Consider the following 25,647-nt stretch of genomic DNA (forward strand, 5'->3'; position numbering starts at 1 on the left):
TTTGTATTTTAAAAGGGGAGACCAATAAATTGATTTATTTTTTTGAGAGAGAGAGAGAGAGAGAGAGAGAGAGAGAGGGGGAGCGAGAGCTTGAGAGTGAAAGAGAAACCCATCTTTGAAATTGTTGATGCAAAGTGCAAGACATGCTGATTAAAAATAAATCAAATAAAAAACACCTAAAAAAAGAAATCTGTTTTAAATGTAATGATTTTTCTCAAGAAATTAAATGGACAGCATAGGTGAAAGTGGCAAATTCATACCTGTTGAAAACTTCATTGTGGCCTGTTTCATGATGACCTAACAATTTTATAAGGATGAGTTTGTAGTGTGATTTATGTTATTGGCATCTCTAACAGGGTGATCTTACAGATGTCTTGCTGACTGAAAATGCTTACTTGGAGTTCTCTGCTGCCCATCAGATGACTTTCCAAGGAATCCATAGTGATTTCCTCACAGATCTGCCTTAGGGGTCTAACTCAAGCACTGATACAAACATCATTTTGGTGCATGTGAAAAGAGTCATAATCATACTTTTTTCAGTCAAACGGCTCCTTGAAATTGTAAATAACTTACATGGACATGAAAAGGCCTTTACAGTTTGTCAGGCTCCATTTCTGTGAATGTTTCACTGTGTTCGGTCATGTTGTCATCTCTGTCCTTCATTGCCGCTGTCTGGCACAGCGTCCTTCTGCTTAAATGAAACAAGTTGTACATAAAGAAAAAGAACAACTAGGACTTTTTTTGTGATGAAGTATTTCGTTCAGATGAAATGAAGACATTATAGTTTCATATCAAGGTACATCTATTATTTTTGTTCATCAAGGAAAAAATCTGAATAAATATAACTTGAACATTCATTTTTGTCTCTTTATTTGTCATCTATTGTCTTGGTAAATGATGATAGATAGATAGATAGATAGATAGATAGATAGATAGATAGATAGATAGATAGATAGATAGATAGATAGATAGATAGATAGATAGATAGATAGATAGATAGACAGACAGACAGACAGACAGATAGATAGATAGATAGATAGATAGATAGATAGATAGATAGATAGATAGATAGATAGATAGATAGATAGATAGATAGATAGATAGATAGATAGATAAGAATAAAAAGATAGATAGATAGATAGATAGATAGATAGATAGATAGATAGATAGATAGATAGATAGATAGATAGATAGATAGATAGATAGAATAAAAGGATATGTAGGTAGAGATAGATAGATAAAATGATAGATAGATAGATAGATAGATAGATAGATAGATAGATAGATAGATAGATAGATAGATAGATAGATAGATAGATAGATAGATAGATAGATAGATAGATAGATAGAATAAAAGGATATATAGGTAGAGATAGATAGATAGATAGATAGATAGATAAAATGATAGATAGATAGATAAGAATAAAAGGATAGATAGATAGACAGATAGATAGATAGATAGATAGATAGATAGATAGATAGATAGATAGATAGATAGATAGATAGATAGATAGATAGATAGATAGATAGATAGATAGATAGATAGATAGATAGATAGATAGATAGATAGATAGATAGATAGAAATAAAAGGGAAGATTTGCTATAAGTTTAAAAAAATATGCGAAGAGCCATTGACTGCTGGAGTCCGAGCTGGCCGCACATAAATAAAGTATAGCCTAGCCTAAATTAAAACAAAATCTCTTGCATTTTAGGACGTAGATTAAAGTTAATTCCACTCCTTAAAGCATTGTGCAATGGCATTAAGTGTTCCCATTCTCTCTCTCACTCTCCCCGCTGATGTCTATTTGATCTGTGCGGTAGTCGTGAACGCGCACCGCCAGACCTCCGCTGTAGCTGCGTGCGTGTCCACGCTTTATGAAGGCGCGTTCCCTCAGGTGAATGGAGAGAGTGAGAGGACGAGTCCTGTGTGTGTCTCTGGCCGAGCTAAACAGACTAAAATGGGGCTTCGCGGATTGACAAGGACGGGGGTGTACATGACAGTCTGCCTTCTGTGGGTGACTGGATGCTTTACGCAAAAAGTGAGTAGGACAAGTGTGTGGCAGTAGCCTACTTTCCCTTTTGTTTGTCTGCGGTTTGTTTTGGCTTGTCAAAATGTTTACAGCAATGATTCTAGTTTGCACTATAGTAGGTACACTATATGGAGTAAATGTAGGTAGCAGTTAGAACAACTTAAAAATAGCAGGTCCCTTGGTTTGAAAGATAGACCTATTTAATTCGGAAGTTTGGGGAAGGTGTTGTGATGAAATGTGGAGCAGCTTGTTGTGTGGTCCGGGTCGGTTCTGGCAGAGAGTTGGGCTGAGCGGGGTCAGTTCAGCACGGGCCAGCGGTTCCGCATCAGATGGTTCCGTGAGCTCAAATAATACATAAATAAATGAAGGGGAAAAGAAAGGAAAATTATATTATACAATTTTTTTTTGTTCAGGTAGCCTATATTAAGTTATCCAAAATACATTGCAATGACATAATTCGATCTATGATCAAAATGTTTTCAGTTCGTTACTTTATTGTGGGGCTTAAAGAAAAAAAAATTATAGGTGGTGTAACTGTACAGAGATTGCAAAAAAACAACAACAATACAAGGCTTGATTGATTATTTATCAAAATAATATTGCATGATTTTCGTTTAATTTAATTTAAATATTTATTTTCTATTATTCTAGGTTATTTTTTTTCTTGAAGGTATATATTTATGTTGCGTTTTTAGCAAAGTATAAACATCAAGTATAAATTTCTTGTTGGAAATGTTGGCACAAGTAAGTAGATCTGAATATTATTATTATTATTATTTGTAAATCAATTTTACTTTAAAATAGTGTTAGGCTAATATTTTAATACATTTTGCCTGTCAAATCAAAATCAGTGTTGTATGATCAACATGCACATTTTTTTATTACTGGTTGCTTAAGTTACACCACGTGAATTTGATAATTCTATCAAAATGTTTGTAGAAAATTGTATAAACATTTTGCTAAAATGTATGCAACTTTTTACTTAGCAAATTGTATCATTTTGGGAAGCTGTCTGCATCATACAGGCTGTAGTTGCATCATCTCATTGTCACAAAATAACAATTTTGTTTAGGAAAGAATTGAGTTGTCACAGCGCTAGCAGTCACTATAGCAGTTTATTCTTGACTGGTTTCTTAGACCTGGCTATATGTACAGCCATAGATCAGAACTGAATGGCTGGACCTTTGATATTGTGCCATTCACATTCCCTTCACTACAGCTCCTTTGTATTCTCTATCAACTTTCGTCACAGAGGCTGTTTATGTAGCTTCTCAATGCTAGGAAATCGAGAGTTTGGGAAATATGTGTTGAGGAGAAGCTTAGTGTGTTTTTGAGGTGATTACCAGATTCCTGTGGGAAACATGCTCCACTCATGCAATTAAACACATTGCTCTGTGGTCAATTCCACATGCTGTCTTTCACCATATTTCCTTCCCAGGCATGGATATGATTTATTAATTCCTGTATTGCAGCAGAGTGAGATAAACAGAAATAGACTCCATCTATTTGAATCTAAAAAAAAAATAAACATGCACTTATTTACCCTAAGAGTAATTTCCTCTTATTTAGGATACGTTGCATGATAAAGATGTACTAAAATGGAAAAGTTTTTCCTTTTGTGTTTTTTTTTTCTAGTTTAGCGTATAGACAACAACAATGTCAAAACAATCCCCGTTCACGGATCCACGAAAATGACTAAAAACGCTGTATTCTGCTGCCAGGCCAGTAGTTGGCGATGTCACTTTGTAAAGAAGCACTACGCGGAGTACGCGCCTATAGATTGAACGCGTAATAGGCTATATGCACGCATAAGTTCCGCATTTGACGCAAGGATGCTCTTCAGTTTCCGGTTGGGGAGATTTAAAGCGGAGGAAAACAGAGGAAAACGGGGTTATGGCAGAGTCTTCAAAATTTACTGTCCTCTCGTCTTTGAAACGAAACTTTAATACGTTTAGATGTAATTTTATATATAGTTATATTTATTTAATATAAAAAACAAAGAAGCATAAACAAAATGAGGGGTGTCTGTTTTGTCTGTTTTTGTGACTAACGTTTCTTTAGTATAGCAATCGAGTATAAAAACCAATATAAATTCTCGGTATAGCATTGGACTCTACGATCGGCGGAAGTAATCCAGCACCCTTAGACCTTCACCGGAAATACCCCCATGCATAGAGCCCATATGCATGCATATGACGTCACAATTTTCACAAATTTTATCATTTTCAAAAACTTGGACTTTGAAACCCGTTTTCATAAGTTTGCGTTTTCAGGCCCCCAAACACGGTTGTCGTGTAAATGAATGGCCAAAACGCATAAAAGTTTCCAGTTTTTAGTTTAAAACAAACAAAATCTCTGTGGCACACAAAAGAAGAAAAAAAAATCCCTCAGTGTTTTTTTTTTCTACGTTTTTTTAAGTCAATGTCAAGAAGTCAACATTCTTGTTTATTACAACTAGGCTCCACAGAAAAAAGAAAGTAATTTAGGTTTAGACATGAGAGTGAGTAAATTATGTCAGAATTATCATTTATCATAAATTATCCCTTTAAAGGTTGGATGAATGCAGTATATTCCTTTTTTTTCTAATCTTTTTTTGGTGGGAAAGGGCAGCATCATCTCGACTGTGCCACATAAGGACAAGGGTTATTTCTGAGGTGACGACCTGTCACATTCAGTCATGACTCTCTTCCTCTGTGAATTCTGAATTCTGAGAATCCTGAGCGGTTTACAAAGGCTTTATTGCTTTGTTGATGTGCATCGCTTCAGTTACAGAGTGTGTGTACCTCAGCACAATTATCTGGCCCCTCTAAATGCTTCCTTTGTCCTCTTGAATTAACTTGATTTTCAGTACTGTGCAAATCAAGTTTGGAATTTGCTGCATGACCCCCCCCCCCCCCAACCCCCCCCCCCCCCCCCCCCCCCTCCCCAATCAGGTGAAGATTATATAGATTTTTTTTTTTAAACTCCATTATATTATGTCATCTACGATATACTGTAGGTTAAGATACTTGTCAGCAATGACATAGAGTGTTGGTGCAGGTCTAGCTCTAGTAGTCATCAATTTTTTGGACAATGAATTGCTCTCATTCTTGAGTTATTGTGGTTAGCACTGTGTAGGTTGAAAATTCCTGCATACATGAATGTATTTTTGTTCGCATATCTATGCAAAGCACTTGCAGTTCTGTGAGTGATTTCTCTCTCAATTATTCAAACTCACTACACCATAATTCCCTGAGAATGGAGAAAGCCACTCATAACAGTTTTAATGGGAACCACTAATGTGCATTTTCTGGCCAGAAGACTACATTCTGTGTGAATCTGGACATTTCAGAGTAACTGTTCTGAGTGATTTGTGGAGACGAGAGTGGCTAGCCGAAATACAGTAGAATTATTCCAGTGACATCTATGGCCTGGGAGCAAACAACTATGATAAACTATGATAGGGTTGCTCTGGGAAAATTGTTTTTTTTTCTTTCTTTTTCCTTCCACTGATTTGGCACATTTGTGCAATTGGCATGACATAGCAGTGTCCTAAAATGGTGTAGGCCTAATCCGTATTTAAATATTTCAAACTATTTTAAAATACATTTTATAATTATAATGCATCCAAACTATTTTAATTGCAAAATTAGTGAACTGGAAAATTCAGGCAAATTTATATTTAGGCTTTTAATATTTAGGCAATAAACTATACACATATAATTAATGAATATACATTTGTATCTTCCAGAAAAAAAAAGAAAAAAAAATTACCTAGAATAAGTCCTTAAAAAAACATTTAAATGAATTAATTACATTTTCAAATTTAAAACAATCCAAGATACATTTATTATCAAAATAATATTTCATGATTTTCATTTAATTTAATTTAATTTAAATATTTATTTTTTATTATTTATTCTTAGTTTTTTTTTTAAGGTATATATTTATGTTGCGTTTTTTAGCAAAGTATAAACATCAAGTATAAATGTAGTATAAAATGTAAAGTATAAATATTGAGCACTGAGTACATTACAGTTTCACAGGTTACCGGTTCCATTTGCTTTTAGTGAACTATTGTTAACTTTTCATATCCCCGTTTCGAGGATTCATTTTATTGACTATTGGTGTTGGTTTCAATTACATTATTACTCAATGAAGTTCTTTGTGTTTGATAAAAATCTGTTTCTGTGTGCAGTGTAAAGTGATGTGCAGCAGCTACCACTGTTGTTTTCATCAAAATATTATTGTGAAATATTGTCATCTTCCTGTCCTGCTGGCCTCAGTGTCCAGTGGCAGGCTAGGACTGATGTAACCGGTTGTAACACATCATCACGGGCTCTCTGGGCTCGATAGTGCCTGGAACGGTCTCACTTTTCACAACCAATAAATAGCTGTGCTCCTCTCCCAGCCCCCTTACAGAGGCCCATAGCATGTTTATGGGGGACTCACAGGGGTGTTTGCGCATTTGAGTGTGTGTGTGTGGGGCAAAAGGGGCTTACTTAAGCCCTCTGCTCGCACAGTTTCAGTAGTCATAATGTCAGCTCATATTATCTCTGAAACTTCTGTTGTGAAAACACTCTTCAGGACAAAAGAGACCAGGAAAAGAACTAGATATAAACTTTCAGTTTACCAGCTGACTTCTCACGTTTCATATCGAGTCACATTTTTCTCTTCAAAGCCTTTAAGTACAAATAATGTTGGTGAGACAAGCAGAGAATGACTTATTGTAAAAACAACAATAAGAACGGAGGTTATGAACTGACATGTTTACTGTACAGGGGAATGAAGGGGCAGATGTGTGTGTAACCTATCAAATACAAGAGGAAGCTACAGTGTGGTGTTTTTCACATTGCTGCCTTTACTGCGAAATCTGCTGTTCCCTACGACAGCTGTGAGTTTATCTGGCACTGTTTTACTCACACTCATTCAATGAGTCAGCTACAGTTTGTTGGCGTTAAAAGTGTAGAGGCTTGTTTTTCAGTTCAAGAGTTGCTGTTGCATTTAGCAGTTTACAGAAGGAACATGTTCTCTCATTCAAATGGAATAAAACTACACAGAAAAGGGTTAAATAGTAGGATAATAAATACATATACACCACTGTTCAAAAGTTTAGTTTTTTTTAAAGAAATAAATACTTTTATTTAGCAAAGATGCATTAAATTGATCAAATGCGACAGTACATACACTTATAATGTTACAAAATATTTCCATTTCAAAGAAATGCTGTTCTATTGAACTTTCTATTCATCAAAGAATCCAGAAAAAAACAATGTATCAAGGTTTCCACAAAAATATTAAGAAACACAATTGTTTTCAACATTGATAATAATAGTTAGAAATTTTTCTTAAAGCACCAAATCAGCATAATTAGAATGATTTCTGAAGGAAAACTGGAGTGATGGCTGTTAAAAATTCAACGTTGTCATCACAAGAATAAATTACACTTTAAAATGTATTCATTTTCAAATAGAAAACAGTTATTTTAAATTGTAATAATATTTCACAATATCTCCATTTTTACTGTATTTTTTGATGAAATAAATGCATCTTTGTTGATCATAAGAGACGTTGCACTGTTTTGCATTACTGTTGTAAATTGTGATTACTTCATTCCATTGACATCTGTGTCTGCATTTAGAATATATGGGAAAGCTCCATGGCTATCATGTATTGTCATTTCCGGACTTGTGCGAAGGCTACATGTGAAGAATTGTTCAAGTATTATTTTATACCTTCCTGTTTATAGTGTTTCTACAATCATGGCTTCAGGGTTCATGGCGCCCTATTTTCTTTTAGACTGGTTCCATGCCGTTTTCTTTTTCCATTGTTATCTTTGTGTTTCATATTTTTCTTACCTAGATCATGCTGTGCAGTTTGAAATTGCAATGGATTGTTAAAATAATAGTTGCTTTTACTTTTAATGTAGCACAAATGGGGCAAAATAACCAGCTGGACCCTATGTTAATGCCTCTACTTATTACCCTCGTTTCTTTGGAAGGCTTTGCTGTTTGGTTAGATAGCCTTTTAATGTCCCCTGTGGGAGAAAAGACAACTTTACTAATTATGCCATGCCAGTGCGGGATGATGAATGATGTAACAGAGCTGGGATGTTTGGCATAATAAGAATGTCCTATTTCCTATAATCCACACTGTGGTACTTTGGACGCCATTCATGTGAAGTCTACCATGCATGGTACACTGCCCTAACCAGCAGATAGTCCAGTATTATGGTGGAGCCACGGTAATGACCCAATTCTATTTGTTCGAATAGAAAGGGAGGTACTTACAAAAATTTCGCAAATCACTGCCAAAGTTTTCTTTTTTGTTGTCTTTCGGAATTAGACACGATCATGTTGGACTTGTTGAACCAAATGGTTTTCTAAGGGCAGCTGGGTGGTTTGGTTAAATCACAAGCCTCTGTCTTCAGCACACTTCAGTGAAACATAGACCTTAACCAATTGCATTTCCTCTATAGGCTTTATGCCGAGCGTCACGTGACCAAACCGGAAAGCGGGTCTCATTGCATCCACTTGTCAGAGAAAGTGTTAACGGCCGTAAGAACTAACTACGATATCTATGGATTTTTAAGGTAATCAGCTAACCTACTAAGTTCACTTTGTTATTGGTGTTTTATGCTATTTAAATATCTAAACGTTAGTGTGAAGAAGAAAAATAAAAAAACTTTTAAATATCAATCTGCACATGCGAGGGACATTGGTTATGCTCATTTTTGCTTGCTCCTTTTAAGTTATCTTGAGTAAAACCGCAAAAACTGTCATGAAGCACATACAAAAGACCTGAATCGGAAGCGATGTGATCTGTTTTCCGGCTTGGTCACGTGACGCTCGGCATAAAGCCTATTTCTGTTTGGAATAACCCTACATTACTTGTCTTTTTTCACCTCTTGTTCCAGTTTAGTTTGTTCTCTGTCTCTCATATTCATGTGCATTGCTCAGCTTTACTGTTCTGTTAACCTGAAATCGGCTTACTTTACATCCCAGCAGCGAGTGGCATTTGACCGGCTCAAATGTCAGGCATGCAATTATTAGTCTAGTAGCACATGAACCTGAGGTAAACTCTGGACAGCATGAGGCTTTGACCAACTGATCTCTTTTAAACAGCCTGAATGGAGAAAAGCATGGGCTGAGAATCAAGGGTAATGGTGTACACAGAAGAAAACAAGGCATTATGGAGGCTAAAACGACTTTGACCTTGTTAAGCTGAGATTGTTTACTGTGGCCTTGTCTATTTAAGATGACCTTTTCACTGATTCTGGTCTCCATAGCCTGATTAAAAATGTTGCGTCTTAATGCAAATCTTGAAGAAGTAAATGCTAACGTTTCCTCAGCCTGCTTTGTTTGATTATACACTACCAATCAAAAATTTGGAGTTTGCGATCAATGGAGGCGAGGATGAAAATGATAAGACTCTAACTTCTGGGATAGTACAATGTGAATGCCCTCAAGAGCATCCCAAAAAGGTCATATAAGTGTCTTTTAAAACTATCCTTTTTTGTTAGAATTATTACAACGTTCATTATATTAACCAACATTAAAATGCTGCTTAGATTTTAGACAAGATTTTAAAAATCAACAGCCGTATAAAACAATGTCTAAATGGGTCATATTTGGCTATTTTTTTTAACATTTGTAACATCCTTTGCCTGGTGATCAGCTGAAAAGTAAAGTAGTTTCAGAGGGGGCAGTGCAAGTTTTAACATTTTGATGAAAGATTATGGAGACAATCATTTCTTGTTGACTAAAATATTGAGCATAATAAAACTAGGAATGTGTCCTTAGAAGGTAAACCGGCTAATTTTTTTTCATCTCGACTTTAATTTCACTTTTTGTCCTGGATAATGCCGTCACTTGGGGCTAGGCTTGTTACCTGTCTGGCGTTGTTGAGGTCTTGCAGTTCTTTTATTCCGTCCCACAGTCCAGAACCAGTGCCAACAGGAAGCCCAATAAACAAACAGGCCCCTGCCAAGGTCTGGTTTGGAGTGGTCTAGCCCTGATCCCCATCTGCCTTTAATTATACCGAGCTCCCCTCATCCTGCACACCTGTGAGATATTACGAACAGCATGTCTGAAGGAATACCTCCCTGGGGTTAGCAAAGCAGCCAGCATATCCAGCTTTGATACCCGATGAAGGAGGAAGGGTTGAATAGTTCAGGATTGGGAGAGGCAGACCGAAGCTAATTTTCTGAACAGAACATTTAGTTTTGTTTCTCGGTGGGTTTCTTTTGCAGCTGTCTGTTGTTATTGCACTGAAACGGTCAAAATAGGGCAATGCTTTATGTAGTTTTATAGCATCTAACGACTAACCGTCAGACCAATGACGGCTGCCAAAATTGTTTACCAATGTTTAATGTTGCATCAAACGAACCGGAGGAGTGCCAAAGACTTTCCCGTTAGTTTGTTGAACTTGTGCCATCCTCTTGAACTTTTGATGCTAGAACTACCACTGGCCTATTAAGATGTTTTAGGACCGTAGCGTTAACCCCTGGAGAGCAGGTTCTGGGAAGAATTATCTTGAACAGTCTGCTGATTCTCCACTGTTATAAAGTTTATTATAATTTTCTTACATGTTGAACATGTTTATCTTAATCTAAATTCAAGTGGTGCAGAAATTTCCATTTGTTATATCTTTCTTACCATGCAAAGTTATCTTTAAATGTGCTGCTATAGAGTCAACGCATGCAACTCTTTGACCTCCACATGTAAAGCATTGCAGAGTGCCCCGCAAAGAAATGTGTACTATTTGTACAATATGATGATTATTCTCTTATGTCATATTCTTTCACTGTGAGATACAGCTTAATGCGTCAAGATCTGTGCTTCTCAACCTTTTTGACTTCAAGGGCCCCGAACAATTTTCGAAAGCCCCCTTGCCCTAATTTTTTTCAAAACGTATTTAAATCTATGAACACTCCTACTTTCTATAAATTTAAAAAAGTAACTACAGTAATCAATTGACATGACTCTTCCAGTCATTCACGATTTACTGGATAAGGACTTTTTTATTTCTACCTCAATTTTTCGTAATTGTTTTTTGTTTTTTAAATACGAGTTAACAACAAAAGGTTACAAATACACTAAATAAACATAAGAAAAAAGAAAGGTAAAAGGGGACACAAACAAACATGCACACATACAAATATACATATGCAAATAAACACATACACTCACCTAAAGGATTAATTAGGAACACCATACTAATACTGTGTTTGACCCCCTTTCGCCTTCAGAACTGCCTTAATTCTACGTGGCATTGATTCAACAAGGTGCTGAAAGCATTCTTTAGAAATGTTGGCCCATATTGATAGGACAGCATCTTGCAGTTGATGGAGATTTGTGGGATGCACATCCAGGGCACGAAGCTCCCGTTCCACCACATCCCAAAGATGCTCTATTGGGTTGAGATCTGGTGACTGTGGGGGCCATTTTAGTACAGTGAACTTATTGTCATGTTCAAGAAACCAATTTGAAATGATTCGAGCTTTGTGACATGGTGAATTATCCTGCTGGAAGTAGCCATCAGAGGATGGGTACATGGTGGCCATAAAGGGATGGACATGGTCAGAAACAATGCTCAGGTAGGCCGTGGCATTCAAACGATGCGCAATTGGCACTAAGGCGCCTAAAGTGTGCCAAGAAAACATCCCCCATACCATTACACCACCACCCACAGCCTGCACAGTGGTAACAAGGCATGATGGATCCATGTTTTCATTCTGTTTACGCCAAATTCTGACTCTACCATCTGAATGTCTCAACAGAAATCGAGACTCATCAGACCAGGCAACATTTTTCCAGTCTTCAACTGTCCAATTTTGGTGAGCTCTTGCAAATTGTAGCCTCTTTTTCCTATTTGTAGAGGAAATGAGTGGTACCCAGTGGGGTCTTCTGCTGTTGTAGCCCATCCGCCTCAAGGTTGTGCGTGTTGTGGCTTCACAAATGCTTTGCTGCATACCTCGGCTGTAACGAGTGGTTATTTCAGTCAAAGTTGCTCTTCTATCAGCTTGAATCAGTCGGCCCATTCTCTTCTGACCTCTAGCATCAACAAGGCATTTTCGCCCACAGGACTGCCGCATACTGGATGTTTTTCCCTTTTCACACCATTCTTTGTAAACCCTAGAAATGGTTGGGTGTGAAAATCCCAGTAACTGAGCAGATTGTGAAATACTCAGATCGGCCCGTCTGGCACCAACAACCATGCCACGCTCAAAATTGCTTAAATCACCTTTCTTTCCCATTCTGACATTCAGTTTGGAGTTCAGGAGATTGTCTTGACCAGGACCACACCCCTAAATGCATTGAAGCAACTGCCATGTGATTGGTTGATTAGATAATTGCATTAATGAGAAATTGAACAGGTGTTCCTAATAATCCTTTAGGTAAGTGTATATACATTACATAGAAAGGACATTAGGATAAACTACATACATACATGGTTACACTGTTACTAACTGCTTTTAAAGGAAAACCGACATGTTTCAATTTCATTGTATGTTATAGTTGTAACAGTATAGTATTGGAATGCAATGAGGAATCTATGTAGTGAAGGAATATAGACCGGTTGAAGATTTTACAGATGCTGTAAGTTTTTTGATATTGGATTGTGTTATTAGGAGATTGAGCCAAAGGTTTATTGATAGCTTTGTTCTGTCTTTCCAGTTAAGTAAGATTGTTTTTTGGGGGGGGGGGGGGGGGGGGTTTGCTGTAGTTCGTGCAATGAGTATAAATTGTTCTTGATGTTTGGATATAGTTAGTGTGTAGAAAAATCTCCAAGTGACGCTATTTCCGGACACGCTGGGATACTGAGCCCAAGAATCTCTGATAGCCTGCCTCGCCACGACAAAAGTGTTGAATGTATTTGCAGTCCCAAAAGGCATTGAAATGATTATCAATATAAGTTGGACAGTGTGTACATTTGTTGTTGTCTAAATATCCCATTTGGTAAAGTCTGTGCGTTGTATTATGCATTCTATGTAGCAGTTTGTATTGGATCAGTTGAATTTTACCATTACATGACAGAGTAGCCTATATTATTCCAGACGTGTTGCCAGTTAACGTTCTCTGTACCCATGCAAGCGGTCCATTTTTGATTAGGAATTACTATTTATTTGTCTGTAGTTATTAATAAGTTGTATATTTGTTACAGCACTTTCTTTGGTTTTAAACGTGAAAGGGCTTTGTAAAGAGGGGAATGATCGTTTTTATATTCCTTGAACCAACTGCTTTTCTTTTTACTTCTCTTAACTGTATGTATTGAAAGTAGGCCTAGTTTGGAATGTTATATTTTAGTTGAATTTGGTCAAAGGTCATAAGCAGGCCATCAGTGTATTTTGTATCAATGCTGTTTGGTTCCAGGTTGTGACAGTAGAAATGCATCTGATGCTTTTTGTCTTTGGTCTTTAGGTTTACTTTGATTGTGGAGCCAAGGTGGATGTTGTGGATGTGCAGGGCCTCATTCTGTCACCTGGCTTTCCATTTAACTATTCATCTGGAACTCACTGTGTGTGGCAGTTCTTTGTGCCTGTTGGTCACCAGCTAATCATGGAGATGTTTGATTTTGATGTCTTTGAGAGCCATAACAGTCCTGCAATATACACCTCCACTGTTGTGGACGAGGCACCGAATGATAGCAGCGCGCTGGTATCAAAAAGCCCTGGGAGTCCAAAAGAACCCCAGTCCACACACAGAGAGGAGGTCAAGCAAGTGGTTATCCAAGAGCAGTCCACCAAAATGGAGATGACCAAAGTTTCCAATTCTGCCAAAATGCTGTCCGATTCCCCCTCGGCTCCACAACCATCGCTTCCATTATCCGGGGAGCCGCCAGTTGAAGACAGAAATTCTATTTCACCTCAGGCATCAAGAGCAGTCAGTGACTGGATCTCCACAAGTCCACATACAGCCACAGATGAAGCTGTGAGCCCTGACACCCAGCCACCTTTGATTGATGCCTGTCCCCATGATGTCCTCTACATATCTGATCTCATCACCTTCTCCTCCCGATTCTGCGGCTCTAGACGCCCTTCTAGCAGCCAGTTGGTGTTTGGGTCTGACGATGACATGGTGGAGGTCATCATGGAGTTGATAACAACTACCCACTGGGGCCGTGGTTTTGCTCTCCTCTTCCATTACCAGAATCAAACACAAGCATTCACAACCAAACAACAGAGATCGGTATTGTCCTCAGACAGCAGAACTGGTGCACTTCTTGGTGCAGTGAGTGGAACAGTCGCGTTTGCTGTGGCCCTTGCTGGTGTCCTCTGTGTGATTTTCAGGTAAGGAGGTTTCTTCTACAAGTGGAGAGATTTATTTGTAGTTGATCCAGAAGTTACATCGTAAAAATCCCATGCAGCCATGCAAATATATCTGACTTAAGAGTTGCTGGGGGGATTGAGAGACATGTCTATATCAGGGTTTCCGTTGTCCGGTAATTACCGGACATTGGCCGGGAAAAAAATGAAATGTCCGACAAAATTAAATCTCTCCGGTCAAATTGTCCGATTAAAATGGCCTAATAATCCCGCCCCCCCTAACACAAATTGGAATTTGAGAATAAGACCGTGTCGCTTCCATTATGAGCGCGCATACATTTAACGAACTTGACCGCGCAAAAGAGCGATATGTGAGCAGGCCCTTAAGTTACATAGCCTGCCTCCAGCTTTCCTCAACTTGACTAATTAAGGGGCGATATTTGACCGGCATATCATCAAAATGTCCGTAAAACGAAAACTCTGCCGGTCACTTTGACGGCATCATTTTTTTTCTTGCGGAAACTCTGGTCTATTATATATATATAATTCTATACACAACTACTTTTCAATTGTTTGGTGTTCAATTGTCACTTTTTTTATTCAGCAAGGATGCTTTACATTGATCAATGACAAAGACATTACGTAATCTTTCCAATTATTTCTATTTCTGTTCTTTTGAACTTTAGAATATTTTTCACCAAAAAAATATTAAGCAACTGCTTTCAACATTGATAATAATAACAAATAATTTTTTTATAGGAGCAAATCAGCATATTAGACTGAATTCTGAAAGATCATGTGACGCTGAAGACTGGAGAAATGATGCTGAAAATTCAACATATAAATGAATTAATTACATCTTAACAAATTATTACAATTTAAAATAGCTGTTTTTATTTTAATATATTTAAAAATATATATTACTGTTTTCACTGATCATTGTGAAATTATAATAATGTTTAAGTCCGACATTTAAGTCTTCGTATTCAACATTTGTATTCTAACACATCCTCCTTCTCAGTCCATTACAAACTAGCTGTCTGCATCACAATTATTTTTTCATTCGTTTACTTTAGAATTAGCCATATGTCGCATATACTGTACCATGTCTGTGACAACTTAAGCTGTTGTTGACACAGCTGGGAGTATTTTTCACCATTGTTAAATCGGCTTAAATCAAGTCTTTCTTCTTCTTTTTCGGAAACACTTTGATGTTAAAACACTATTCATACCTGAGCATATTCATGGTGCCGCACCTGGCATTAAACTAAACGCACAAAAGCGAGGTGCAGTCACACAATAGAGAGGAAAGGAAGCGGAAGAAATATAAGAAGCCGAGAGAAATGGTAGAATAGAGAAAAAAAGAGACCAGTTGTCTACAAAGATGATTCAATTGTTTGTTCAATCACAAGCATGATGTTTCAAAGACTCCATCATGTAAGATTCATTCTTTGTTGGTCCCAGTGGGAATAACAGCGTGACTTTTGACACCCACAGAACTGATTTATGAAACTTGAATGAAGCGATTTATCTGTGCTGTAGTGATCTTTTCAAATGCTGTTTACACCTGGTATTAACATACATCTTTCTTGGGTGATCCAATCACATTGAAGACATATTTTAATAACCGGTGTAAACAGGGCCATTTCTAAATTTTATTGTTACAAACAGAATTTATTTGTTTGCATGTTTGTTTACAGAATTTATTCTTTCCAACACATGTTTGGCTTTTAACAATACACAACTGTTTTGGGATATTTTAATATACCTTGTTTGTTTGGAGACTTAAGGCACATTTGCCATTTAGTGGGATTTGCCTTTTATGAACTTCACACGGTGGCCGTGTAGTGTAAGGTAACACCAAAATCTATTGACATGACATCCCACAGTCCATTGGTGGATCATAACAAAGGGTTTATTAGGAATAGATATATCCCAAAATTGCCTACAGGTATATTGTAATCCAATATATCTCAGTGTAAATGCACAAGTATAAAGTATACAAGCATACAGTATAAAGTATACAAGTATAATGTTCTTTTAGTATAATGAACTTTTATTTAATTTATTTTATTATTCATTTTATTGTAGAATTCAATTTTATTTTAATAATGAACAGGTGGGCCTTATAAAACTATTATTTTCAACTATTCACTGTGGGGTATTCTGCTAATATTACTGTCTGGTTATAAATTTCATCAGTAGATACATTAAATGTCTTTACTGATGACCTGACCTAGGCTTCAGAGGTCATGCAATAACATTCGATTTTAAAGCATAAATTCCTGCTTCACCCTGCAACTTACTCCTACCAAAACTCCTACTGTGAGCATACCAGACAGTTCTCACCATGTCCTACCAGAATTCATAGCAGATATTTGAATGTCGTTCAGCTGAGAGAAGTAAACACTCATTTAATAGAACACTTGATGACCAATAACATTGACAGTAAAACAAACAAGATAATGTTATTTATATTGTTGTTTTCCCAGACCGAAACTATGCGCAAAAGGGGCCAATGCTTCATCTTCCATCAGCTCAGAGGTAAAGTCAAAATATGAGACGTGTGTGTATATATATGTATACATAATACATACATACATGTGACAATTGAATTGTTGCTCCTTAAATATTAGATGAGCAGTCTTGATCTCTGTCCCAAAAACATGAATACACAGTGATTTTTGTTCCTCTTTTTCTTTCTGGTGGCGAGTCTTCAGTTTGCACTGACATTAGGTGCTTGGCGAGTGTTCATTTTGGACCCTGTCTGTTCATGCAGAAATAATGTGAGGTACTGTGTTGTAGGCTCCAGAAGGAGTGCTAAATTCAGCGGCAGATGTGAGTGAGCTGCAGATGGTTTCTCCTAATGACTTGGAGCAGCAGCTGGGTACAGTGAACGACAACAACAACCATTCCCTCAACCGCAGTCTGTCCCATACAGGTGCTTAGTATGTCTTTATGCGTCCACTAACTCATTTTATTTTCTCTCTCTCTCTCTCTCTCTCTCTCTCTCTCTCTCTCTCTCTCTCTCTCTCTCTCTCTCTCTCTCTCTCTCTCTCTCTCTCTCTCTCTCTCTCTCTCTCTCTCTCTCTCTCTCTCTCTCTCTCTCTCTCTCTCTCTCTCTCTCTCTCTCTCTCTCTCTCTCTCTCTCTCTCTCTCTCTCTCTCTCTCCCTCCCTCCCCTTCTCTCTCTCTCCCTCCCTCCCCTTCTCTCTCTCTCCCTCCCTCCCCCTTCTCTCTCCCAGATTTATTGTTTTCTTTATTGATGTTGTCAGATGAAGTGAACTTTAGGGTCACTGGGTTCCTGTTCGGTAAAGCTGCTGAGTTCATTTGTCCCCTTTCTGAACCTATACATTTAAGATTCATTTGGCTCTTCTAGGAACAGATAAAAAGCTAAATTACTGAAATTCAAGAACAGTACTGCAAGACTACTAGAACTCCATTAGGGTGTAGCTTGCTGAAAAGTGAATTTCCTTCTCTATTCAAACCACCTGGAAATAACTGCATTTGAAGCAACACAATGCCATCTGTTTTATGTTTCAACAGAAACAACAAGGTGCATTTCATTATTTTTCATGCAAAATTATATGTGAAATAATAATATGAAAGTTATGTGTGAGGTTTTTCTGTTTCTCCGGAGACTGCACCATTTGTGTCCCCATTTACTACTAATATAAAATTTAGAAAAAGATCACAGATTGAACTTTTGATTCAATTCTGTTTAGTGTCCAATAAAAATATTTGTTTAATTGCAATGAGTATCATTAGTATTAATGATAAATGAACTAGTACTCACAGTCCTAAACATATGGACCCAGCTGTTAAACCTGTATTTGTTGATGACTGGTGTGACTTTACGGTGGGACAGTATGATTTTGTGAAAGTTCAGCAGTAACTATTTCAAATGAAATTATGAACAAAAAAAAACACTTTTCCCCCCCCCTTTTTTTTTTTTGTCTGAGCCATGAATATTTTCTAAACACAAATGTATGAAGTCACTTTATCTTAATGGGAGGTCGAGAATATATGCAGTACTTATATCGGCCTTATGCTAAGCTCTAAATCAGAAAATCCCCCTTTCTTTAGTTTGGTCCAATCGTACCAGCTAGAGAACTTAAATGTTTCCATTTAAGCTACAAATAAGCATTGAGTTACTGATCTGAAGTATTTTTTTTAGGCACCATGTCAAATGCAAACAGTTGTTTAGCTTTTTATATATGCGTTAAACTGAAGTATTTACAGTCGTTTTATAAATGTGACATTCCACATGTTCACGGTGTTGTGCTCTGAAGCTTGTGACGTGTCAGAGAAGAGTGATCTGCAGCTGTTCTCCAGTGGTCTTGCTGAATTAGAGCTGGGCACAGATGAGGTTTTTGTCATCGCCTCTGCACCCACCTCAGCCCAACTGCCCTTCTCTCCACATACTGTGAGTATCTGATTCTCCTTCTACATTTCTACATCCAGAAATAGATTAGAAACTTAGCCTAAGCCTAAACTTTTGTACAATAGTATATATACACACTCACCTAAAGGATTATTAGGAACACCTGTTGAATTTCTCATTAATGCAATTATCTAATCAACCAATCACATGGCAGTTGCTTCAATGCATTTAGGGGTGTGGTCCTGGTCAAGACAATCTCCTGAACTCCAAACTGAATGTCAGAATGGGAAAGAAAGGTGATTTAAGCAATTTTGAGCGTGGCATGTGTGGCGATATGGAGAAAAACGATCCATATCAGCTTTTTCACATTTCATTATGGGCGGAAACCAATAGGGAAATGGAGGATAAAAGAGAGCTAGAAACGGAAGTGAAAAAAAAAAAAAAGAGAACGGAAGTGAGAGAACGAAAAAGAGGAAACACACGTGTAGGAGATTGAAGTGGGACCCAAGTTACCTGAAGAAAGTTGCTGCTATTGTCTGCGTGAAATTCTGTGTGTGTGCTGCTGGGTGCGATTGCCGGAGGGACGGAGAAATAGAACTCTTCCTGGTTCATTGCGTTGCCTGGAGCCACACTATCCACTATCCAGATTGGTTCACCTGCCTCGGGTTATTGAAGTGGGACGCTCACGCTACCTGAAAGACGTTGCTGCTGTTATCCGCTGGAAATCCTGTGTATGCGCTGCTGGGTGTGACAGCCAAAGTGACGGAGAAAAAACGATCTTCCTGGTTCGTTGCGTTGCCTGGACTGGAGCAACACTATCCAGTTTGATTCGCCTGCTTCAGGTACTGATCTTGTTGCCATCACTTTGAACCCTCACGTCAAAGCCTTTGAACTCTCCTCCGAACTTTTTAATCTCACATAAACATTCAAAGCTTATTGTCCCGGCCAAGGATTAATGCAAAGTGTCCAAATACTTTTGAAGGTCACTCTGATATATTTTATATTTTTTTAAATGGTGTTTTCATTGCTCTCTTAGTACTGGAATTGTTTGATACTCTGTTTACTTTTGCTTGGTAGTTTCAAACGTTCTTCATGACACTGCACCAGCTATTCATGCTGAAAACAATTCAGTGTAGTACGCTGATGGAGGCCAAACTTCATGGTGTGTGATGATGTGCTGGATGAGGGGCAGAGAAGTAGCTCTTCACTAGAGGCTGCTGGGACAGGGGGAGCTGGCCCGCTAATAGCTCTGACTAATGAATGCTATAAGTCTGTAGCCAATTTCCCAGCTCCAGCTCTGTGTGTGTGTGTATGTGTGTGTGTGTGTGGTCCATGCTGCTTTGGCTCTGAAATGTGGCATGAAAAATTTGCCAAGCTGTGTGTTCATCCAAGGAGGTTTGAGAAGAATCCGAAACCTGCGTCTCTGTGGTGTCCGGCTGGGTTCCTGCTAACTGTTTGGCGCTGTTGGTTCTTTATCCATATTTGTTTTTGCCTTTGCCAACAACCGGAATATTTGGTATTGTCTTGGTTAATTTATGGAACAGTGCCAGAACAGCTCAAGATTAAACCCTGCATAATACTCGTCTAGACATGGGGAGCTGCAAGAGATCATGTGTGAGGACTGTCAAACTCCTACTGATGAGAAACCCCCTTCTGATACTCACCCACATGCTGCACATGTCCAGTTAACAGCTGACTGACACATTTGGAGGTCTCGTGGACCCCATTTAGATTACACCCTCTGCCACGGCATCTGAAACTGCTCAAGAGAATGGGAGAAATCCATTTTAATCCTACTAAAGCAACTCCTAAAGCAAAAGTTGGTCTCTGGATATAGATTCACTGACTTCAGCAGGCTCATACTGCACTGGAAGCCAAAGTCCCACATTTATTAGATCCTTTACACTAATGAAAGTTTATTCATTATAAAATATCATTTCAAGTAACTTGGAGTCAGTGATTTTGACCATTTATGAAGCCTAAATTACTTTAATCAGGAAAGTGGCTTACAAAGTTCACACTGGACTCATTCTGAAACTATTTAATTGTATTATCAAGATAATTATAGTAGTATTATAGATTGTTGTACAATCTTAATGGATTTCCTTTTCCTCAAATATTTGATAATACTTATTTTGAGAATTCCTTTTTGATGAAAGTGGTAAACACATTTGAACACGTGTTTTTATAATATAAAATAATTAATAATATAAATAATATAATAGTTCTGTGATGGTAAAGCTGAATTTTCATCATCTTTACTCCAGTTTTTCAGTATTATCAGTAATAACAATAATAATAATTCGTTATATTTATATATATATATATAATGTTTTTATTGATAATAAAAACATTTATTTTTATTATCAATGGTGAAAACAGTTGTGCTGCATAGTATTTTTGTGAATAATATTTTTTCCCCAGAAAGTTTATTTAAATAAAAATAGAAACTCTCACTTTAATCCATCCTTGCTGGATTAAAGTATTCATTTCTTTAAAAAAAAATCTTACTGACCCCAAACTTTTGAAAATGTATAATGTAATTTATTTTTATAATATAATATAATATAATATATCCCTTTGCGTCAGGGTCCTGATCACCCTGTCTGGGTTTATTCTGAGATAACAACCGGCTGGATGTACATTATCCCGCTTATTACACGGCCACTTGCCACGTAAGTAAATAATTAGACATGAAATATTGATCTGAGTCGAAATATTTTATTAGGTCTTTAAATGCAAAGCTTTCGCTGAGAGAGCAGTTGCTAGCGCGGCAAGTTCAACTAGATGGGCATTTAAGGGTTACGGTACAGTCATACCACTTAGTGCACGGTATTTCACCACGTAAATAATTATGGAGATAAGAGATATTGATTTGATATGAAACTGTTTAAAATCGTTCCTGTTTGTTATCTTATAATCCATTTCAGTGTACAAAACAATGCAATATGCCAGAAGCTGCGTTTGAATGAAACGAGATAGCGAGTCCGCGATACCGGATGACATCATTAAATAACTGTTCACAAAATATTGATTTGACTTTTAATATTTTATTAGCTCACCAAACGCAAAACTTCCACAAGGAAAAAACATTCCTAGCAAGCTTAAACTTAAAGCGCCGACTTCAGTTACCCGGATGGGCCTGTGTTATCAGTTTTTACCGGTTGTTATCGGGGAACAACATACCGCTGGATGGACCAATCAGAATTAAGTATTCCACAGAGCCATGCAATAAAATGAATATTAATGTTTATTCGACCATCCACAAAAGGGTAAAACTATCATTACACAAGTGAACAATACAAATGCATAATATTTCCAAGAAAATGTGATTCTGACCATTTGTACATATCTTTTTGCATTTAGTACACTATCTAAAGTGCCTGACAAGTAGTAATCTAGAGAATTAGTAGTGCTACCATATCAAGTATTTATTACAACATAGAGGGGTTTATAGTTTGTCAGTTATAAAAAAAATAAAAAAAATCTTCATCTCCTAAATTTGTTCTCTCTTTTGTAGCAACGAGAGCGTTTCCTGAGACACAGTGACACGGGACCCAGCCGCCCCTTCGACTGGTCAACCCCAGATCCAGCACTGCCTACTGTGATAAAGAGCAGCCAAACCGGATCGACAAACAGCACACGACCACGAGCGTGGAGTGTCCGAACCTTCCAGGATCTCCTTCCTCCTCTTCCTCAACTCCATAAGAAATGGTGCAGCTGGAACGCAAACAGCCCTTTCACCAAGCTGGTGGACAGTGTGAGTAATGACACATAAGCCCTTTTTAATCACATAAAAAATATGATTCAAATTTCATTAGTGAGAGAATTTTACAAATTCTTACAAATGTGTAAAATTTACAACCTATCTTTCGGACCCATAAATACGCATGCTCTTAACGATGACCTCGATGAAGAACATTCATCACGTGGCAAAAAAAAAAATCAATTGCTTTCGATGTCTAAGATATAAGTGTTTTTCTTTCATGCTGTAAGGTATACTAAAAAGTCTCCTATGTTCATCAATATTGATCATATTATTATTATTATTATTATCAAACTGTGAAATACAATTTAAAACAACTTTTTTTCTATTTGAATGTATTGTAAAATATAATGTATTTCTGTGAAGTCCAAGCTGAATTTTCAGAAGCCATTACTCCAGTCTTCAGTGTTTCAGTGCAACACAAAGTACATTATTTTGTATTTTGAGAACTGTAACGTCCCAGTATTATTAAAGTTGTCATCACAAACAGGCATGTACATAATGTAAACCTTTTAATTTGTCATTCATTTTAAATATGAGTCTACGGTCAGAAAAAAATAATTTAACTAATTTGAAGAGCCCATCAATGTTTCTCATTACTTGAAACATCCTGTTTCAATATGAAATATCAACACAGGAAATAAAATAGTGTTGTTGTATTTTTAGAATAGATATAGTAATGAAAAAGGTTTTCAACATTTTTATTTTATTTACTGTGACTATGCACTCAGGGACTCCCAAGCACAGCTACAGATGCTGGAAGAGGAAAGGTCCTTTCTGATGCCCCTCTTCACAGTCCTGCCAACAGCTGCCAGTCCGACTCCTTCATGAGCAATGCCTCGTACCCCCTGACTCAACCCGCCCAGCGCCAGCGACGGCTCAACTCCACCAGCAACCTGCGACGCACCCGTTTCAACACTCCATGCTTTGGCCTGCTCTCTGGCACGTCCGAGTCCTCCAAACCACAAGCCAATGGAATTACAACCTCGAACACACTCTCCGACACCAGCCAGCAGCAGGACCAAGCTGAAGTATCAGGCGTGGAGGACGACCACGTCACGGTACCTGTGTTTGCAATCTCAGAAGAGGAAGACCGACAGCCTCTTGTGTCAGCAGAACCTCCAGAGAAGCCTTTGAGGATGAATGGACAGATGTTTGAAGGCACAAATATGCCACTGCTATCCAAAAGCCAAGTCGCCAGCATCCATCCAACCTCTTTAGGGAGGGGAGGTCGTGGTGGGACGTTGGAGACGCAGGATCCTTCAGCTCTCTCTTGTTAACAGTGACTCCAGGAACAGTCTGCCAGTGCCACGAAGTTTAAGTATGATGGTCATGTGACCGATTCAGCCAATAGATGATTAGAAAAGAACTGAAAACGCACATCTTATGAGCTGCTGCTCCTGGTGTCTTCAGCACATATTTGGTGTGTGACAATGTACCGTGGAATTTTAAAGGGGTTTTCTTTGGAATGTTGGCATGAATGAAAAACGAAAGCACTTATTGTTCTTCCTGTTATTGTATCAGCACAGTTAATTTGCTAAATATAAAACCATCTAACGGTATATTTTATAACCTGCAATTGTTTTGAAAGCACTCATGCATGTATAAGATAAACTGTTAACAATGATCACGTAATTCCACTCACTACTGAGAGTTTGAGTTGTAGACTGGGTGCATTGTTACTTTCATTATGAAATTCCATATATCTGCTCTATGAACAATAAGGCTTGTTCCTAATCCCTTTGCAACACGTAGAAGACCAATTAGCAGATCTAGTAGAAAGCTGCTTTGCATCTCTTCAACTTCAACTTTTTTTTTTTATTCACCATGGGTCCAATACACGTGTTGTACTGTTAAAAAAAAAGAATCTGTGTGTTAGTAAAGCATTTGAAATGGCATATATTCTTAATTCTCAAGGGACATAACCACTGCATAATTCATGTCAACATGTTTAAACTGTTCTACAAATAATTTCAATTGTTCTTTTTTTCACCTCCTTTTTCACTTACTTCTGTGCCTTTTGGCAATCATCTATGCTGCTAAATATACACTGATGCAATAACTGAAATTTTGTGTATACAATCATATTTTTATTACAATTTCGTATATAATGCAACTGTTTTCGTTATATGGTGTTTTCCTGAATGCAGTAATATTGTCAACTGTACTGATTTTGATGGATTATAAAGGGAATTGATCACTGTACAGAAATGCAGTAACTAACATTTAATGCAAATAAACATTGTATAGTGAAGTTGTGTGGCTTCTGTACTATCACTTCAGAATATGCATAGAAAGGGGAGTCATATAATTGAATGTAGTCTTTTATTATTAGTGCAGTAAATTAGACAAGGTTTTATTTCTAGGCATTACAAACATGAGGCACAGCAAGCGCTAATTCAACTATGGAACTTACAGTGCTATTATATGTGCTTCTCTATCGTTACTGATAAACAAAGTTTTTTTTCCTCCCCATTTCAAAGCCCCAGTTTAAACTTTGATGAGGTAGAAATAAAACATTAAAAAAAAACTTTTCTGAAAGGAAGAAAAAAAAACTTCCCACCCATGCAAGTAAATATTTGCTGTGGAATACATTTCCCTTTCAGCAAATGCAAAGCAGCCTCCAAAGCTTCTCTAACACTCGGGACCAACCCCGAATAAATCCCTCAACCATTCCTGCAGATTTTAAGAGTTCATAGTATGAGACCCGCTTTAGAGCTTACATCATAACACTATTGAATTTCACTAAAACCACCTTTTAGGTGCATACAAGAGCCTGTTTCAAAGAAAACTATAACAGGTGCATGTAGATATTTAGAAAGGTGTAATCAGATTTGTATCTGATTGTATATTAATTGGTATGACAAATAATCCTATATATGTATGAATGTGTATTTTTGCATTTTTTAAAAAGTAATATTTTGCATACCAGTTAATATACAATATGATAAAATTTAGGGAGTTACTTAAAAATGCATCTACCAAATGCATAAATGAAAATTATATATATAGTTATTAAACAGGTGCAAGCAATCATTAATTTGCAGCACTAAACTTCATTGTACAAACATTCCCAAAGTAGGGAAAAGTAAGGGTAGGCGAGTTATCCTGTGTAAAACCACAACGTAACATTCACTAATGAACTGTAGCAAATCCACCAAATGTGGGCGTTTGTCAGATGCCATTAGTTTAGTGTGTGAGGATTTAGAGTGCTGAGCCA

The 25,647-nt window shown here is 37.3% G+C and overlaps 1 protein-coding gene across 1 annotated transcript; it reads left to right on the forward strand.

Annotated features, from left to right (window-relative positions):
* The first annotated feature begins 1,809 nt into the window (after window positions 1-1,809).
* Window positions 1,810-24,681, forward strand: si:dkey-112e17.1 (uncharacterized). Its single transcript, XM_056263907.1, has 7 exons — window positions 1,810-2,040; window positions 13,434-14,302; window positions 16,771-16,822; window positions 17,084-17,219; window positions 18,570-18,703; window positions 22,182-22,421; window positions 23,159-24,681. Exons 1-7 carry the CDS (start codon window positions 1,960-1,962, stop codon window positions 23,705-23,707), a joined length of 2,061 nt encoding a protein of 686 aa, XP_056119882.1. The 5' UTR covers window positions 1,810-1,959; the 3' UTR covers window positions 23,708-24,681.
* Window positions 24,682-25,647: the final 966 nt, after the last annotated feature.

This window comes from Rhinichthys klamathensis, unplaced genomic scaffold (assembly GCF_029890125.1).
Source record: "Rhinichthys klamathensis goyatoka isolate OS25496 unplaced genomic scaffold, OSU_Roscu_1.1 h1tg000210l_1, whole genome shotgun sequence".
Classification (NCBI taxonomy): domain Eukaryota; kingdom Metazoa; phylum Chordata; class Actinopteri; order Cypriniformes; family Leuciscidae; genus Rhinichthys; species Rhinichthys klamathensis.